We start from the raw sequence: 19,971 nt of genomic DNA on the forward strand, positions 1-19,971 counted from the left end.
ATTGACTTCTTTATTATGAGTAGGGACCTTTTGAAGGGGGTGAGGGACACACAATATTCGGCGATCACTATTTCGGACCATGCTCCACATTGGGTCGACCTGCAGGTCTGCAAAGAAAGTTAACAGCGCCCACAATGGAGGTTAGAGGTGGGATTGTTGGCAGATGAGGGAGTGTGTGAGAGAGTGGGGAATTGCATGCAGAACTACCTGCAGGCCAACGATACAGGGGAAGTCTCAGCAGCGGTGCACTGGGAGGCACTGAAGGCGGTGGTGAGAGGGGAACTGATCTCAATCATAGCCCATAGGGACAGAACGGACAGGGCGGAGATGGACAGACTGGTTCAGGAGGTGATACGGACAGACAGGGAATATGCGGAGTCCCCAAGGGCAGAGTTACTTCGGGAACGACGGAGACTGCACGCGGAGCTGGGGGCGCTATCCACTGGGAAGGCCATCAAGCAGCTCAGAAAGGCAAGGGGTGCGGTGTATGAGTATGGGGAGAAAGCCAGCAGAATGCTTGCACAGCAACTTAGGAAGAGGGAGGCGGCCAGGGAAATAGGGACGGTAGTGGACGGGGCAGGGAACCTGGTTGGAGACCCGGCAGGATTGAACAGGGTATTCAGGGACTTTTACAGCAAGCTATATACCTCGGAACCCCCCACGGGGCCGGGGGGGATGAGGCACTTCTTAGATGGGCTGACCTTCCCAAAGGTGGGCAGGGGGATGGTAGAGGGGCTGGGGGCCCCGATTAGGGCTGAAGAAGTAATGGGGGGGCCTGAAGGCCATGCAGTCAGGTAAAGCCCCGGGGCCAGACGGGTATCCAGTGGAGTTCTACAAAAGGTTCTCGGGGATAGTGGGGCCGGTGCTGGTTAGGGTGTTTAACGAGGCGAGGGACAATGGGGTGTTACCCCCGACGATGTCGCAAGCCATCATCTCGCTGATATTAAAACGGGATAAAGATCCGGAAACCTGTAGGTCCTATAGGCCAATCTCCTTGATTAATGTTGACGCTAAACTACTGGCCAAGATCCTGGTGTCCAGAATCGAAGACTGTGTACCGGACGTGTCTGTGGAGGACCAAACGGGGTTTGTAAAGGGCACACAGCTGGTAGCCAACCTAAGAAGGCTACTCAATGTGATTATGATGCCCCCGGAGGGCAGAGAGGTGGAGGTAGTGGTGACATTGGATGCCGAAAAGGCTTTTGACCGGGTGGAGTGGGACTATTTATGGGAGGTGCTGGGACGGTTTGGGTTTGGGGAAGGCTTTGTGGACTGGGTTAGACTGCTATAATCAGGCCCCGGAGGCTAGTGTAAGGACGAACCGAACGACATCTGAGTATTTTCGACTATACCGTGGGACAAGACAGGGATGCCCCCTCTCTCCATTGCTGTTTGCATTGGCCCATAGAACCGCTGGCAATTGCTCTGAGAGCAGCAAGGGGATGGAACGGGATGGTCGGGGGGGGGGGTAGAACATAAGGTCTCGCTCTACGCGGATGTCCTGCTAATGTACGTGTCGGACCCAGTGGCAGGGATGGACGGGATTATGGAAATCCTAGGGGAATTTGGCCGGTTTTCAGGGTACAAGTTGAACATGGCAAAGAGCGAATTGTTTGTGGTGCAGGCGAGGGGTCAGGAGAATAGGCTGAGGGAGATACCGTTTAGGCTGGTTGGGAAATGTTTTAGGTATCTAGGGCAGGATGCATAAGTTAAACTTGTCTAGGCTGGTGGAGCAAATGAGTGAGTTTCGGAGATGGGATGCGCTCCCGCTGTCACTAGCGGGGAGAGCACAGACGGTGAAGATGACGATCCTCCCGAGATTCCTGTTTATTTTTCAGTGTCTCCCTATTTTCATTCCGCGGTCCTTGTTTAAAAGGATCAATAAAATCATCCTGCGATTTATTTGGGCGGGGAAGTCCCCGCGGGTAAAGAGGGGGATGCTGGAGCGGAACCGTAGCAAGGGGGGACTGGCGTTGCCGAACCTCAGCAACTACTACTGCGCGGCTAACATAGCCATGATAAGGAAATGGATGGTGGGTACGGGGTCGGTTTGGGAGTGGGTGGAGGCTGCTTCGTGCAGGGGCACCAGCTTGGCAGCCCTGGTCACAGCTCCTCTGCTGCTCCCGCTGGCCAGGTACTCCATCAGCCCTATAGTGGTGGCGGCTCTGAGGATTTGGGGACAATGGAGGAAGCATGCGGGGGAAGTGGGAGCGTCGGTCTGGTCCCCAATATGCGACAACCACCAATTTGTCCCAGGGAAAATGGACAGCGGGTTTCGAGCGTGGAGGAGGGCGGGGGTGGGAAGGATGGGCGACTTGTTCCTGGAAGGGAGCTTCACGAGCTGGAGGAGAAGTTCGGGCTGGCAAGGGGAAATGACTTTCAGTACTTGGAGGTGCAGGATTTTGTTCGTAGACAGGTCCCATCCTTTCCACGCCTTCCACCAAGGGGGATCCAGGACAGGGTAATTTCCATGGGTGAGGTAGGAGAGGGAGAGTCTCGGATATTTATAAGGAGCTTATGGGAGCGGAGGACACAGGGACCGAGGAACTGAAACTCAAGTGGGAGGAGGAGCTTTGTGGGGAGCTGGAGGGAGGCGTATGTGCAGACGCTCTGAGGAGGGTAAATGCAACCGCAACATGTGCCAGGCTCAGCCTGATGCAGTTCAAGGTAGTCCAGCGGGCCCGGATGAGTAAATTCTTTGGGCTGGAGGACAAGTGTGCTAGATGTGCGGGAGGACCAGCGAACCATGTCCACATGATCTGGGCATGCCCAAAACTCGGGGGGTACTGGCAGGGATTTGCGGATGTCATATCCCGGGTACTGAAAACAAGGGTGGCGATGAGTCCAGAGGTGGCGGTTTTTGGGGTGTTGGAGGACCCGGGAGTCCAGGAGGGGATAGAGGCTGTTCTATTTGCTTCCCTGGTAGCCAGGCAACGAATACTGTTGGCCTGGAGGGACTCAAAGCCCCAAAGACCGAAGTATGGCTATCAGACATGGCAAGTTTTCTCGGCTTGGAAAAAATCAAGTTTGCCTTACGAGGATCACTATCGGGGTTCGCCCGGAGGTGGCAACCATTCATCGACTTCTTCGCGGGGAACTAATCGTCAGCGGGGGGGGGGGGGGGGTGTAAGAATAGTGTAGATGTACAGTAGGGGGGAAGAATAGGTGGGTCTATTTGCGAGAGAGGAACTGTTGCTTGCACTATGGTTTTGTAATTGATATTTGCACACTAATGTATATTGTTACTGTTTACAATGCCAAAAATACCTCAATAAAATTGTTTGTTAAAAAAATAACATATGCTTTTAAAATGAGATCGGTCGGTTTGAACCACACTAGGTTGGGTTCTTTTCTCTTTTTTTCAGTTTTTATTTTTTATTTTTAAAAAAAATATATTTTATTGAAAATTTTTTTTTTCCCTGAGCAACATTTACATTTTTCCCGCTTACAGCGAAACGATAACAATAACAAAACAGACATTTTTTAACTTTTTAACAATAATAATAATATACAAGTAACAAAACCTCGTACTCTATTGACCTATACTCAACTAAGCCTCCTCCTCCCCCCCCCCCCCCCCCAGGTTGCTGCTGCTGATCATCTGTCTTCCCTCTAACGTTCCCCTAGGTAGTCGAGAAATGGCTGCCACCGCCTGGTGAACCCTTGAGCCGATCCTCTCAGGGCAAACTTTATCTGCTCCAGTTTAATAAATCCCGCCATATCGTTTACCCAGGCCTCCAGTCCGGGGGGTTTCGCCTCCTTCCACATGAGTAGGATCCTGCGCCGGGCTACGAGGGACGCAAAGGCCACGACATCGGCCTCTTTCGCCTCCTGCACTCCCGGCTCTTCCGCAACTCCAAATAGAGCTAACCCCCAGCCTGGTTTGACCCGGGCCTTCACCACCTGCGAAATCACTCCCGTCACTCCATTCCAATACCCTTCCAGTGCCGGGCACGCCCAAAACATATGTGCGTGGTTTGCCGGGCTCCCGCCACACCTCCCACATTTGTCCTCCACTCCAAAGAACCTGCTCAATCTTGCCCCCGTTATGTGTGCTCTATGTAGCACCTTAAATTGAATCAGGCTAAGCCTGGCGCATGAGGAAGAGGAATTTACCCTGCTTAGGGCATCAGCCCACATACCCTCCTCTATCTCCTCCCCTAATTCTTCTTCGCACTTTCTTTTTAGTTCGCCCACCGACTCCTCCCCCTCTTCCCTCATCTCTCTATAAATCTCTGACACCTTGCCCTCTTCGACCCACACCCCTGAAAGCACCCTATGGTTCTTTTCTCTCTTAAGGAGCATGGAAATAGAGACTTGGTTAAGGTTTGGAGGCAATGAAGTGAGGGTTAGGGAGACATTAAACATTTCTCATAACAAGTGTGTGAGCTGCTCCGAGAACTTCTAAAATTTGATCGTAAAGCCATCCAGGCAGAGGCCTTTCCAGCCTGCATCAGCCCAATACATTTTGAAATCTTGTTTAGGCATAACTGGGCGTCCAACTCACACCTTTTGTCTTCCCCAACAGTTGGAATAGGCAGGTTATCCAGAATCTCAGACATGATCAACTTGTCTGAGAGGGCACAGATTTATACAGGATTTAAAAGTCGCATTGACCTGGCGAGGGACGGAAGGAAACAAGGTTGCCACCCGGATCGACTATTTCGGGAATCTCATGTGGCCTGGCATTTACGTTAGTGAGCCAGAGGACGACTGGCTTTCTCCCCATATTCATAAAATGTACCCCTGATCGCTGTATCTGATGTGCAGCCTTATCAATGAACAGAAGCTCGAATTGGGTCTGCAACTTTTTTCTGTTTGTGTATAGCTCTGGAGAAGGGTCGAGCGAGTACTGGTGATCCACCTCTAAAATAGAGTCAACCAGCCTCTGCTGCTCCAACTTCTTTATCTTTAACACCTGTGCCATAATAAATAATTTCCTGGACTTCCGGTGGCGAACAATTTCAAGAATGGCAGAGGGGGAAGGGTCACCGTCAGTGGAAAGCTTCCAATGGAGCAGTTGATGGCCTTCATCAAGGAAGAATTTTACCAGCAAAGGAAGGAGATGCATGGCGACTGATTGAAGGCAATTGAGGGGGCAGTGGCACCTCTGCGAGGGTTGCTGGACTGGACAGAGAAGTGCCTCGAGGTGCAAGGGGCAACAATACGTGAGGTGGAGAAGATGGTGTCCGACCAGAGCTGTCGGATTGTGTCTTTGGAGGTGGAGGTGGGGATGCTGGGGGATCGATGCAAGTCGATGCAGATGAAGGTGGAGGAGCAGGAGAACAGGTCAGGCGGCAGAACTTGCGAATTGTGGGTCTGCTAGAGGGTGTGGACAGTGTTTGTGGAGGCCAGGGAAGTGCGGGATCTGGCGGGAAGGTATGTGACAGCGAGTGGGGTTCTGGAGGGGACGCCGGTGGTTGTAGTCAACGTATATGCGCCTAGACAGCTGGCTTGTAATGCAGAACAAGGCAGCAGCAGGGGTTCAATTCCAGTGTCGGCCTCCCCGAACAGGCGCCGGAATGTGGCGACTAGGGGCTTTTCACAGTAACTTCATTGAAGCCTACTTGTGACAATAAACAATGATTTTTTTTTAATTGGGACGACGCAAGGTTCGTAAAGGGAGTGATCCCGGACTTTACGCATCAACTGATAATGGGGGGAGAGGACTTCCGGTTGCGGCGATGCGGAGCTAAGCCGCACATTTCGGCAGCTCCCGCTAGAACGGACTTTTGGGCTCTCCAGAGGAGCCCCAACGGAAATTTTTCGACAACTTCCCGTGTGGGAAGGTGAGAGCAAGGTCCCCCTTCCATAGTATATGGAGTGGACCAGAAGTGGAGCGGTCAAAAAAGCGGTTTTGGAGCAGCGAAAGAAGCGAGGGAGTAAAAACAAGATGGCGGAGGGCGGAGATCGAGCAGCATGGGGGCCGGAGCAGCAGGAGTTTCTCAGGCGCTGCGTGGAGGAGCTTAAGAAAGAGGTGCTGGCGCCACTGCTGACGGCGATCGAGGGGCTAAAGGAGACCCAGAAGGCCCATGGGGTAGAGATCTGAGAGGTGTGGGAAAAAGCCGCCGAGAACGAGGACGAGATCTTGGGCCTGGCAGTGAAGATGGAGGCGCACGAGGCGCTGCACAAGAGGTGGGCCGAAAGATTCGAGGACCTGGAGAACAGGTCGAGGAGGAAGAATCTTCGGATTCTGCATCTCCCTGAAGGGGTGGAGGGGGCTGATGCCGGGGCATATGTGAGCACGATGCTCCATTCGCTGATGGGTGCGGAGGCCTCTCCGAGTCCCCTGGAGCTAGATGGGGCTCATCGGGTCCTGGTGAGGAGACCCAAGGCCAACGAGCCGCCAAGGGCGGTAGTGGTGAGGTTTCATCGTTTCGTGGACAGAGAGTGTGTCCTGAGATGGGCCAAGAAAGAGCGGAGCAGCAGGTGGGAGAATGCGGTGATCCGAATCTATCAGGACTGGAGTACGGAGGTGGCAAAGAAGAGAGCTGGTTTGAATCGGGCCAAGGCGGTGCTGCATAGGAAGGGGGTGAGATTCGAAATGCTGCAGCCAGCGCGATTGTGGTCACATTTCAGGATCGACACCACTACTTTGAAACGCCTGAAGAGGCTTGGACCTTTATACAAACTGAAAAGTTGGACTCAAACTGAGGGCCTGTGGTTGTGGGGGGATGTCGGTTGTATACAGGGTTTTAACTATGCGTAAGGAATGTTCCACGGGTTGGGCGATGGATGGGGATGGGGGAAGAGATCTGATGGGGAGACTGTAAGGGAATGTGGGCGCCGGTGCTGTAGGGAGGGGAGGCCCGGGGATAGGGGAATTGGGATAAGGCCGCAACAAGAGCTGTGCCAGAGGGGGCGGGGCTGGCTCAGGAAAGCACGGGCTTTTTCCCGCGTTAGGGAAGGACGGAGGGGGGGGATGGAGGAGCGCACACCGATTGCTGGGGAGGAGGAGGAGGAGGGGGGATTTCCACACGGGGGGTGTCAACGGGAAGGCAGGGGACGCTGGGGTCAGCAGGTGTCAGCTGACTTGTGGGAGTGTTATGGGGGGAGCAAAAGAGCTAGATATGGATCTAGCGGGGGGGGGGGTGAAATAGGGTTGCTGCTGCATTGGCCAAGGGGGAACTGAAAACAGAAGGGGTGGTCGGGGCAGGGGTCCCCCGTCTGGGGGACTGGAGGGTGCGGGAGGCGCGGGCACGGAACTGGCCTAGAAAAGGAGATGGCTAGTCGGCAGGGGGTGGGGGGGGAGAGAATCCGAATCCCCCCAATCCGGCTGATAACGTGGACTGTGAGGGGCCTGAATGGGCCGGTTAAGAGGGCCCGAGTGTTCGCGCACTTAAAGGGACTGAAGGCAGACGTGGTCATGCTTCAGGAGACACATTTGAAGGTGGCAGACCAGGTCAGGTTAAGAAAGGGATGGGTAGGACAGGTATTCCATTCGGGGCTTGGTGCGAAGAATAGAGGGGTGGCAATACTGGTGGGGAAGCGGGTGTCGTTTGAGGCCAAGAATATAGTAGTGGACAATGGAGGTCGATAAGTGATGGTGAGCGGTAGGCTGCAGGGGGCGTGGGTGGTATTGGTAAACGTATACGCCCCAAACTGGGACGATGCTGGGTTTATGAAGCGTATGTTGGGGCGCATTCCGGACCTGGAGGTAGGAAGCTTGATAATGGGGGGGGATTTCAACACGGTGTTGGACCCAGCATTAGATCGTTCCAGATCTAGGACGGGGAAGAGGCCGGCTGCGACCAAGGTGCTTAGGGGGTTTATGGACCAGATGGAGGGAGTGGATCCGTGGAGATTTGCTAGGCCCCTGGCCAGGGAATTTTCTTTTTTTTCCCACGTACACAAAGCCCGGATCGATCTTTTTGTTCTGAGCAGGGCTCTGATCCCGAAAGTGGAGGGAACGGAGTATTCGGCCATAGCCATCTCAGACCGCGTCCCGCACTGGGTGGAACTGGAGTTGGGAGAGGAGAGGGACCAACGCCCGCTGTGGCGTCTGGATGTGGGATTACTGGCAGATGAGGAGGTGTGCGGGAGGGTACGGGGGTGCATTGAAAGGTATTTGGAGGCCAACGACAACGGGGAGGTGCAGGTGGGGGTAGTATGGGAGGCGCTGAAGGCGGTGGTCAGGGGAGAGTTAATCTCCATCAGGGCTCACAGGGAGAAGAGAGAGGGCAGGGGAAGGGAGAGGTTAGTGGGGAGATCTTAAGGGTGGACAGGAGATATGCAGAGGCCCCTGAAGAGGGACTACTTAGGGAGAGGCGAAGTCTCCAGACGGAATTCGACCTGTTAACCACAGGGAAGGCAGAGGCACAGTGGAGGAAAGCACAGGGGGCGACGTACGACTATGGGGAGAAGGCGAGCCGGATGCTAACACATCAGCTCCGTAAGAGGATGGCAGCGAGGGAGATAGGTGGCGTCGAGGAAGGCAGGGGAACTACGGTGCGGAGTGCGGTGAAAGTAAATGAGGCATGTAAGGCCTTTTATGAGGAGCTGTACAGATCTCAGCCCCCAGCGGGGGAAGAGGGGATGCGACGATTTCTGGATCAACTGAGGTTCCCGAGGGTGGAGGAGCAGGAGGTGGCTGGTTTGGGGGCGCCAATTGGGTTGGAGGAGCTGATTAAAGGACTGGGGAGTATGCAGGCGGGGAAGGCCCCAGGAACAGATGGGTTCCCGGTTGAGTTTTACAGGAAGTATGCGGACCTGTTAGCCCCGTTGCTGGTGAGGACTTTCAATGAGGCAAGGGAGGGGGGGACCCTGCCCCCGACAATGTCCGGGGCGATGATTTCTTTGATCCTGAAGCGGGACAAGGACCCACTGCAATGTGGGTCGTATAGGCCGATTTCGCTCCTTAATGTGGACGCTAAGTTGCTGGCAAAAGTGCTGGCTACGAGGATTGAGGACTGTGTACCGGGGGTGATTCACGAGGACTAGACGGGATTTGTAAAGGGCAGGCAGCTAAACACCAATGTGCGGAGGCTCCTAAACGTGATTATGATGCCATCGGCGGAGGGAAAGGCGGAGACAGTGGCAGCTATGGACGCGGAGTAGGCCTTTGACCGAGTGGAGTGGGAGTATCTCTGGGAAGTGTTGCGGAGGTTTGGGTTTGGGGAAGGGTTTATCAGTTGGGTTAAGCTCCTATATAGAGCCCCGGTGGCGAGTGTGGTTACGAATCGGCGGAGGTCGGAGTATTTTCGGCTGTATCGAGTGACGAGGCAGGGGTGCCCCCTGTCCCCCCTGTTGTTTGCATTAGCAATTGAGCCTTTGGCCATGGCATTAAGGGAGTCCAGGAAATGGAGGGGGGTGGTCCGAGGGGGAGAGGAGCATCGGGTGTTGCTATATGCGGACGACCTGTTGCTGTATGTGGCAGATCCAGTGGAGGGGATGGTGGAGGTCATGCAGATCCTCAGGGAGTTTAGGGACTTCTCGGGCTATAAGCTCAGTGTAGGGAAAAGTGAGCTCTTCGTGGTGCATCCAGGGGACCAGGGAAGAGGGATAGACGACCTACCGTTGAGGAGGGCAGAAAGGAGCTTTTGGTACTTGGGGATCCAGGTAGCTAGGAGTTGGGGGGCCCTGCACAAACTTAATTTGACGCGGCTGGTGGAGCAGATGGAGGAGGACTTCAAACGATGGGATATGTTGCCACTCTCGCTAGCGGGCAGGGTACAGTCGATTAAAATGATGGTCCTCCCGAGGTTTCTTTTTGCGTTCCAGTGCCTTCCTCTTATGATCACCAAGGCCTTTTTTAAGAGGGTAGGCAGGAGCATCATGGGTTTTGTGTGGGCAAACAAGACCCCGAGGGTAAGGAGGGGGTTTCTGGAGCGTAGTAGGGACAGAGGAGGGCTGGCGTTGCCGAATCTGGGTGGCTACTATTGGGCAGCCAACGTGGCGATGATCCATAAGTGGGTAATGGAGTGAGAGGGGGCGGCATGGAAGAGGTTGGAGATGGCGTCCTGCAAAGGAACGAGCCTGAGGGCGCTGGTGACGGCACCGCTGCCGCTCTCGCCGACAAGGTACACCACGAGTCCTGTGGTGGCGGCAACGCTAAAGATCTGGGCACAGTGGAGACGACACAGGGGTGCGATGGGAGCCTCGGTGTGGTTGCCGATCAGAAATAACCATCGGTTTGTCCCAGAAAGAATGGACGGGGGGTTTCAGAGCTGGCATCGGGCAGGGATCAGGAGGATGGGGGACCTATTTATAGATGGGACGTTTGCGAGCCTAGGGGTGCTGGAGGAGAAGTTTGGGATACCCCCGGGAAATGCGTTCAGGTACATGCAAGTGAGGGCGTTTGTGAGGCGGCAGGTGAGGGAATTCCCTTTGCTCCCGGCACAGGGGATTCAGGACAGGGTGATTTTGGGTGTATGGGTCGGAGAGGGCAAGGTTTTGGCGATATATCAGGAGATGAAAGAAGAGCAGGAGGCTCTGGTAGAGGAGCTGAAGGGCAAATGGGAGGAGGAGTTGGGGGAGGAGATTGAAGAGGGTCTGTGGGCTGATGCCCTGAGTAGGGTTAATTCCTCTTCCTTGTGTGCCAGGCTTAGCCTGATACAGTTTAAGGTTATTCACAGAGCGCATATGACAGGGGCGAGGCTGAGTAGGTTCTTTGGGGTGGAGCACAGATGTGGGAGGTGCTCAGGAAGCCCGGCGAATCATGCCCATATGTTCTGGTCGTGCCCGGCACTGGATGGGTTCTGGAGGGGTGTCGCGAGGACTATGTCTAAGGTGGTGAAAGTCCAGGTCAAGCCAAGTTGGGGGGTGGCGGACGAGCCGGGAGTGCAGGAGGCGAAAGAGGCCGGTAGCCTGGCCTTTGCGTCCCTGGTAGCCCGGCGGAGGATCTTGCTATTATGGAAAGACGCGAAGCCCCCCAGTGTGGAAGCCTGGATAAATGACATGGCAGGGTTCATCAAGCTGGAGAGGATACAGTTTGCCTTGAGAGGGTCTGCGCAGGGGTTCTTCAGGCGTTGGCAACCGTTCCTAGACTATCTCGCGGAGCGTTAAACAGAGGTCGGTCAGCAGCAGCAACCCAGGGAGGGGGGGAGGGGGGGGGGGTGTATATGGGTGGGCGGGGAAGGGGGTTTTCTTAGGGGCATTTGAAAAAGGAAAAACATAAACATATGGGAGAGTCAATATGTGCGGGAGGAACCCATTGTACAAGTTCTGTATTATGTTGGATTGATATGTTTATGTTTTGTTCTGTTCCTTCTCTTTTCTTTTTTGTTACGGGGGTGGGGGGGGTTTAAATGGTTGAAAATTTTTGTTCCAAAACTTTAAATAAACATATTTTTTAAAAAAGATAATGGGGGGAGATTATGTGATGGAGTCAAAGGTGGACAGGTCGAGCCCCAAGTCAATGGAAAGGTCGAGGATGCCGAAGGATTTGGGAGAGTTTTTGGAACTTTTAGGAATTGTTGATCCGTGGAGGTTCATGAACCGGGGGTGTGGGGCGGAGGGGGGGGGCGGGTAGAGAGATACTCCACCTTCTCGCACATGAATAAGGTGTACTCTTGAACTGATTTCTTTGTGGTGAATTGGGCGGTGGTGATGGGGGCGGAATATGCGGCAATTGTGATTTTAGATCATACTCTGCATTGGCTGGAGGTGAGGCTTAGCCTGGGACAGGTGCAGAGGCCGGATGGAGGCTAGACTCTTGTCTCTTTGCGGGTAAGGGGTTTTGCGAAAAAGTGAGGCTGGCGATTGGGGATTATGTGGAGCTTAATCAGAATGGGGAGAGTCGGAGGCCACATTCTGGGATGTGTTGAAGGTGGTGGATCGAGGGACAGTTATCTTGTTCAAGACTCACCGGGGTAGGAGGAGGAGGGAGGAACATGGACGCTGTTGGACGAGGTAGCTGAGGTGGCCAGGAGATACTTGAGGGCCGCCACCCAGGAGCTGTTGGTGGAGAGGAAGAGATTGAGGGGTCAATTTGATAGGCTAACGACAGGTAAGGAGGTGGGGCAGCTACGGAGGGTGAGGGGGATGCATTCCAAGTACGGATAGAAGGTGAGCCGCATGTTGGTGGAAGCAGGCGGTGCCGCAGGAAATTCTAAGGGTGCGGGCAGAGAATGGGGAGGTAGTGTAGAAGCTGGGGAGAATAAACAAGGTATTCAGGAGGTATTATGAGAAGTTTATAGGGCTGAGCCGGGTGAAAAGGAAGGGGATATGGCACGGTTTTTGGACAATTTGGAGTTCCCAGAGTTGGAGGAAGAGAAGAGCAGCCGTTGGAGGAGCCATTGGGGCTGAGGAAGGTGATAGATTGTATCGGGGGAATTGGGCCAGATGGCTTTCCGGCGCAGTTTTAAAAGGTGTTTGTGGCAGTGTTTTTAAAAATGTTTTATTCAGGCATTTTGATAAAAACAAACCAAGGCAGAAGAAAAATCATACAACATTATAAATAACCAACACCCACTGCCCACCCGCCCCCGCTCCACACCATCTCCCATTCTGCCTTTCCCATTTTAACTCCCTTAGTCCCCACTTTGCTGACCCCTCAATCCTCCTTAAAGAAGTCAAGGATGGCTTCCACCACTGAGCAAACCCTTCAACTGACCCCCTCAGGATGAACCTGGCCTTCTCCAGCCTCAGGAATTTTACCAGGTCACTCACCCACACCCCTGCATTCAGTGTCTCCGAGTCCCTCCATCCAAGCAGGATCTGTCTCCAGGCTATCGGGGAGGCAAAGACCAAAACATCGGCCTCACTCACACCCTGGACTCCTGGGTCTTCCGACACCCCGAATATCTCTACCTCTGGAGTCCGCCCATCTTCACCCCCAGCACCTCAGACATTATGTTCGCAAACCCTGCCAGAACACCTTTAGCTTCAGACATGCCCAAAACGAGGAATTACAAACTGGTTAGCCTAACATCAGTAGTACGGAAATGCTAGAGTCTATTATAAAGGATATGATAATAGATGCTTAGAAAATATCAACAGGATTAAACAAAGTCAACAAAGGGCGGCAGGTGCCAAAGTGGCTAGTCTGGGTGACTGCCTGTGTGGAGTTTGCACATTCTCCCCATGTCTGCATGGGTTTCACCCCCAACCCAAACATGTGCAGGTTAGGTGATTGGCTACTCTAAAGTGCCTTTAATTGGGTGCTCTAAACTTTAAAAAAATAAACAAAGTCAACATAGATTTATGAAAGGGAAATCATGTTTGACAAAGCTACTGGACTTCTTTGAGGATGTAACTAGTAGAATAGGTAAGGGTGAAACAGTGAATGTGGTGTATTTTGATTTTTAGAAAGCTTTTGATAAAGTTCCACCTCCGAGGTTAGTGTGCAAAATTAAAGCACATGGGATTGAGTGTGATGTACTGGCCTGCCTTTAGAATTGGTTAGCAGACAGGAAAAGGAGAGTAGGATTAAATATGTCTTTTTTGAAGTGACAGTGGGTGCTCGTGGGGTCTCGCAGGAATCCGTGCTTGGGCCTCAGCTTTTTACAATAATAATCTTTAGTGTAATCTTTATTAGTGTGAAATGAAGTGACTGAAAATCCCCTAGTCAACAAACTCCGGCGCCTATTTGGGTACACAGAGGGAGAATTCAGAATGCCCAATTCATCTAACAAGCACTTCTTTCGGGACTTGTGGGAGGAAGCCGGAGCGCCCGGAGGAAACCCACAGACAGTGACCCAAGCAGGAATCAAATCTGGGGCCCTGGCGCTATGCATCAACTGTGCTAACTACTGTGCTATCATGCTGTATACATCAATAATTTGGATGAGGGAATCAAATGTAATATTTCCAAGTTTGATGATGACAGGAAACTTGGTGGGAATGTGAGTGGTGAGGAGGATGTCAAGAGGCATCAAGTTGATTTAGAGAAGTTGAGTGAGTGGGCAAGTACATGGCAGATGCAGTATAATGTGGATAAATGTGAAGTTATTCACTTCAGACGGAGAAACAGAATGGCAGAATATTATTCAAATGGTGATAGATTCGGAAATATTGATGTACAAAATCATTGGGTGTCCTTGTACACTAGTCACTGAAAACATGCAGCTACAGCAAACACTTGGGAAGGCAGTGGTATGTTGGCCTTCATCACAAGAGGACTTGCGAACAAGAGCAAAGATGTCGTACTGCAGCTTTAAAATCACACTGATGGATCTCTGTGTCTATTCGGAACCCAGGATATCCGTTATCCCTTCTCAGTTCCCAAATAACAGAGGTCAACTCTGTGCTTTTTGGCAAAGTCCACTTGAACTTTATTTGTCAGCTATGCCACTGGTAAGCTTATTTTCAATATAACATTTAGAGAATTCCGACCAGCCCTGCAGCAAGCTAGTCAAATTGATTGTCTTTAGTGAATACAGTGGTTGTGTTTTCATTCAATTACAGATCGTGGTAATTCTTCAAATCATAATACACAGTATAAAATAACTAAGTAATTTAAAAAAAAGAAAGATGGCGATTAGCAAAAGCAAGCAGCAAAGACATAGGTTTCAGAAACATAGATAGAGTGATTCCGGAATGAATTTTTCCACCCCGGTAAGTGATTCTTAAGGAGTTAAGGTCTGGCCTTCTTTTTACTTCTGATTGGCTTTAACTAATTTATAATTCACTCAATTCGGCCAAACTGTCAATCAATTTTAAGAAATATATGTATTTGAATATCTTGGTTCCACTTTCACATACTATTGCTTGCCAATTTTCCAAATTATCCACACCCGCATCTATCATTAATTAGAAAAACACAATTTTCACCAAGAAATTATATCTCTAGACTGGCTGTTTCCGTAGATACTGGACAGCCACCCAGTTCTTTTTACCATACAATGGGGCCTTTTAGCTAGTTGACGTCAATGACCTCGCAGTCTCAAGCGGCTTGCAAAATGTGAAATCTTAAGAAAGAAATTAGAGAGTATTATCTGGATTAACCCTTAGTGGGTTCCCAGCTATTAGTTGCACTGGAGTAATGCTTAATATGATTATAGTTAATTATTCTTAATGAGTTCTCAATTAAACCTCTATCATCTTCCCTTACTCCCATGATTATAGCAAGTCAATTTCTATCACACCTAGAGTATTGTGTATAGTTTTGGTCTCCTTATCTAAGAAAGGACCTACTTACCATAGAGGGAGTGCAACAAAGGTTCACTAGACTGATTTCTGGGATGGCAAGATTGTCATATGAGGAGATATTGGGTCAACTGGGTCTATATTCACTGAGTTTAGAAGAATGAGAGAGGGTCTCATTGGAACATATGGACAAGCTGGATGCAGGGATGTTGTTTCCTCTGGTTGGGGGGGTTTAGAACAAGGGGACACAATCTCAGGATACAGGGTAGACCATTTCTGATTGAGATCAGGAGAAAGTTCTTCAGTCAAAGAATGGCGAATCTGTGGAATCCTCTACCGCAGAAGGCTGTGGAGGCTATGACACATATTTAAGAAGAAAATAGATTTCTAGGGTGGAATTTTCTGGCCATTCAAGCTAGTGGGACCTTACATTCCCGCTGACGCCGCACCACCACTGCAGATTTTGTGGCGGTGATGGGTGCATTCAACGGGAAACGGGACACCCCATTGTCAACAGCGGGACCAGTAGATCCTGCTACTGATGAGCTGTCCTCCATCACGGAAGGAGAGGAAAATCCTGCCCCTAGACTCTAAAGGTGTCAAGTGGTCGGAGGAATGCAGGGGGTGGGGGGTAGCGTTGAGATAGAGGATCTGCCATGATCATATAGAATGATGGAGAAGGCTCGAAAGGCCGAATGGCCTACTTCTATTTTCTATGTTTCTATGAAGTATAGAAGTAACAAAGTCATAGATGAGTGTTTCAGCTCTGGAAGTTTGATCTTGTTTTGACATATTGGGCAAGATTTTCTCATGGGCTTGGTCTGCAGTTGCTGACATCTTTCTGGAGATGACCACCAAATTCGCCACCTCCAGGCTCACCATTTATTTCAGGTTAGTGGGCAAGATGTAAATACCAACCACCGGAAAAATCACCCTCAAAAAGGCCTTTACTTATTTAAATCCAACTTTGCTCTTAGACATGTTAATTCAAATATGATTCAGCTGACTAGGAGTAGACTGTATTCTGCTAATATTTCATTTGTTTTATTCTTATTGTTTGCAATTACGAGGCTTTCCTTTCTCTTCCTGTAACATTGATTATTTTTTTTACCTTGAAGAAAATATTACGTTATTTCACTACCTTAGCTTTAAGATCCTCCTTTGATTAGTTTTATTCAGTGTGCAACTCTCCATTTAAATTATCTTGCGTACCTGCTGGATAGAATTAAGAACAGTATTGAAAGATGTGATTACAGTATCTTTACAATTCTTGTTCACCTGACAATGCAATCCAGCTTGCTTTATGGCCTGCCATCCTTGTTCGGCAAACATTGAGGAAAATGGAAATTCTCAGCAGTAACGGAGGTGAATTTGGTGCCCCTTGTGCATCCCTTTTCAGAATTTAGCATATCGAACTTCCCAATATTTTACATTACCCATTTAACATCAGATTAATGGTGTTGTTAGGATAAGAAGTAACTGTAAATATACCTACACTTGATCAATGGACCGAGTCTCATTAGAACTATTTCTGGTCCCGATTTTGTGAAAATAATCTGTCATTTAGGATGATGCTTCTCACACTGCTAGTTGGATTTGAAGTTTTGTACTTGATATGAACAGTAGTACATGTTTTCGAAGAAAGTTAGTCAGTGGTACCCCACTCAATAAAATAGTCAAGCCACTTGTTTACTCTTTTTTAAAGAGAAAACTAATCTAAATTAAATTTGCTTGAAGAAGTTTGAATCTGTTTGAGTTTTCCCTAGAACAGAGAAGATTGATAGAAATCTTTAATATTCTGTAGGGGCTTGATAGAGTAGACATAGAGAAGACATAGAAAAAGACCAAAACTATGGGCCATAAATATGAGATAGTCACGAAAATCCAACAAAGCAATTTGGGAGAAACCTCTTTATCCAAAGAGTAGTTAGAATGTGGGACTTGCTGCCATAAGGAGTAATTGAGGCGAATGGCATTGAGGCATTGAGCAAGGGAAGCTAAGTAAACCCCTGAGGGAGAAAGGAATAGAAGGATATTAATAGGGTGAGTGATGTTATGCATAAACACGAGCATAGACCAATTGGACTGAATGGCCAGTTTCTGTGCTGTACATTCCACGTAAAACTATGAAGGACTGCCCTAGGTTATGAAGGGCACAGGATGATTTTGTTTGCTTCGGACCACACACCTTTTGTTCTGCTTTCTATGGCAAGAAGCTGGTTTGACGATAACACAATGGGGTAAAATCTTCGACTTCCCTTGGGTACATACCTGCCATTATGGATTGTCTGCCCGTTATAGAAGCCACGCTGTATTTTTAAAATTGAAATGAAAATCAGTTACTACAATGGGTAGTTAATCTGCAGCGACAGTTTTGCCCAGAGTTAGGAGTAATAAATCTATCAGTGTGTTACTGGACCGATAATCCAGGGTTTGTATTAAACAAAATGAGCAACATATTGCAGGTGCTTTATATCTGAAGTTAAAACAAAATGCTGGAAACATTCAGTTGATCAGGCAGAAGATGTTAAATATCACTGAAAATGACTTGATATACTTGTCCATATGCTTAATATAATGAATAATAGTAACATTTGCAGTTTAGAATTTAGTAACTTCTAATTGAATATTAGACAATCCCAATCAGATCCTATTCACTTCTGTTTAGACTATTTTTATAAGGATTGGATTGGATTAGATTGGATTTGTTTATTGTCACGTGTACCGAGGTACAGTGAAAAGTATTTTTCTGCGAGCAGCTCAACAGATCATTAAGTACATGAGAAGAAAAGGGAATAAAAGAAAATACATAATAGGGCAACACAACATATACACTACATAAGCACTGGCATCGGATGAAGCATATAGGGGTGTAGTGTTAATGAGGTCAGTCCATAAGAGGGTCATTTAGGAGTCTGGTGACAGTGGGGAAGAAGCTGTTTTTGAGTCTGTTCGTGCGGGTTCTCAAGACTTCTGTATCTCCTGCCCGATGGAAGAAGTTGGAAGAGTGAGTAAGCTGGGTACTTTTTATTACTTTCTGCTCCCAGTATAAAGTTTTGCCCTCCTGGGGAGTGCATGCCCATATTCCAGACATGCCATATTACAGGGGTAGCCAAACATGCACTTCAAGTCCAGCTCAATGTCAAGGGGGTGGAGCAGACTTGTGCTGTGTGGCAACATTGGAGATGGCAGCACAATGAACAGAGTGGGAGGGACGGATGGACAATTAATGAAGCCTCCTAATCTAATGTGAATGTAGCGACTTGATTGGTGACCACATGCTGTTTGTGGCCACACCTGGGACCCTTTCCTGTGTTGTTTGTTCAATAATTAATTAACCCTTTGATAAGCACATGCAAAACCCTCGCTGCGACCTAAACACAGTGCGTTTCTTTGCTAAAACAGTGGGAGGTCTGGCAGCAGAATCAGGACACTGGTCTCTTCACTGTATGCAAGTTTGCAAGCAGTGAAGGAGGAAGCTGGAGTTTGCTTCAGGGATTAAAGCTGAGCTGGGAAAGGAATGCTGCATTGCAAGAAGACAAGTTACGGAGGATGGGTGATAAATACTTTAGTTTTTGCATACATATACTTTTTGCACTATTTGTACTTACATTTTTATTCAATATATTTGCTGACATAAGTGTTTGCAATAAGAATAAAAATGTGCCTGTTAAGGTTGTCTATGTCTGTGACTCTTGCTGAAGATTATTGAATGCGGCTCTTAAAGTTCAGAAAGTTTGGCAACCCCTGCTATATAAGTAGATAAAGCTTAGCGCTGCGAGCATAAATTAGCAATATTCTTTGTATGTGCTGCTAACACTTGGTGTATAAAATGATAATTGCTGAAGAGCAGATAAGTAAGTACATTTGATTTAACTCTGAATGATTTTGTTCTTCACCCAGGCAGTTTCATTATTACTTTAAAAGGACCCTTCTTTCTCTAGGTTCTTGCTATTCTGGTAAATATATTTGGTGGCATCATGCGCTGCGATATAATTGCTAGAGGTATAATTCTGGCTGTGAAGAACTTGGATTTGAAGATTCCGATAGTTGTGAGATTGCAAGGTGAGCATGGCAGTTTCCACTAATTCAACTACAGAGAGGCACTTGTTTTTGTCCAGTTGCTTTCCACTTGATTTCTCCCTAATAGGAGAACTGCACAAGTTGACCTCTTCTTTGGTGCATCAATGAATGACCACCATTAGAATTTCATTAAGTAAATGAATCCCGAATATATTTAACTTCAACCTTTTTTCTCCACCCATGTCTGTCAGCCATAGCCATTGCTGTATGTTGGGACTTTTTTGAAATTGGGTGACTGCTATCTAGTGGAACTATAAACACTAGTATTAGCACAATCAACTGCTTGCATTTAGATAGCTGCTGCAACATAAGGAAACTTTCATTTGAAGGTGCTTCATAGGAGCAGGATAAAGCAATTTTTAACACCGAACCAGATATGAAGATAGAGGGACAGGTGGCTAAAAGTTTGTTCAAAAAGCCATGTTTGTATTCATTCTTGACATGTGAATGCTGCTGGAAAGGCCAGCACTTATTGTTGATCTCTAATTGCCATCATGAGTTGGCAAGGAGCTGCTTTCTTGAGCCCCTGCAGCTATGTGGTGTAGCTACACCTGCAGTGCTATTAGGAAGGGAGTGAAGGAGTTGTGATTATAGTTCCAAATCAGGAGGGTATGTGACTTGGAGGGGAGCTTGGAGGTGGTAGCAATCCAAGTCATTTGCATTTGTTCTTATAGATGGTCACGGTCTCGTGTTTGAAAGTTGCTGTCGAAGGAGATTTGGCGAGTTGCTGCAGTTCATCTTGATATTAACGCACAATGGTTACAGCACAAAATAATTAATTAGGCCTGTTGTCTTGCCCTGGATATCTGCAGGAGACCTGCAAAGGTTTTCTATTCAGATAATTATCCAATTTTCTCTTGA

The 19,971-nt window shown here is 49.0% G+C and overlaps 1 protein-coding gene across 4 annotated transcripts in view; it reads left to right on the forward strand.

The window, feature by feature from the left end:
• LOC140428149 (succinate--CoA ligase [ADP-forming] subunit beta, mitochondrial-like) overlaps nt 1–19,971 on the forward strand; it is a 282,972-nt gene that overhangs the window by 250,941 nt on the left and 12,060 nt on the right. For 3 of the 4 annotated variants that reach the window (XM_072514269.1, XM_072514270.1, XM_072514271.1), the window contains exon 9: nt 18,972–19,092. The exons of the other annotated variant lie outside the window; for it this stretch is intronic. In XM_072514269.1, coding sequence (XP_072370370.1) covers nt 18,972–19,092 — 121 coding nt within the window. The remainder of the gene's footprint in view (nt 1–18,971; nt 19,093–19,971) is intronic. 4 annotated transcript variants of the gene reach the window in all.

Source organism: Scyliorhinus torazame, chromosome 8, assembly GCF_047496885.1.
Source record: "Scyliorhinus torazame isolate Kashiwa2021f chromosome 8, sScyTor2.1, whole genome shotgun sequence".
Taxonomy (NCBI): domain Eukaryota; kingdom Metazoa; phylum Chordata; class Chondrichthyes; order Carcharhiniformes; family Scyliorhinidae; genus Scyliorhinus; species Scyliorhinus torazame.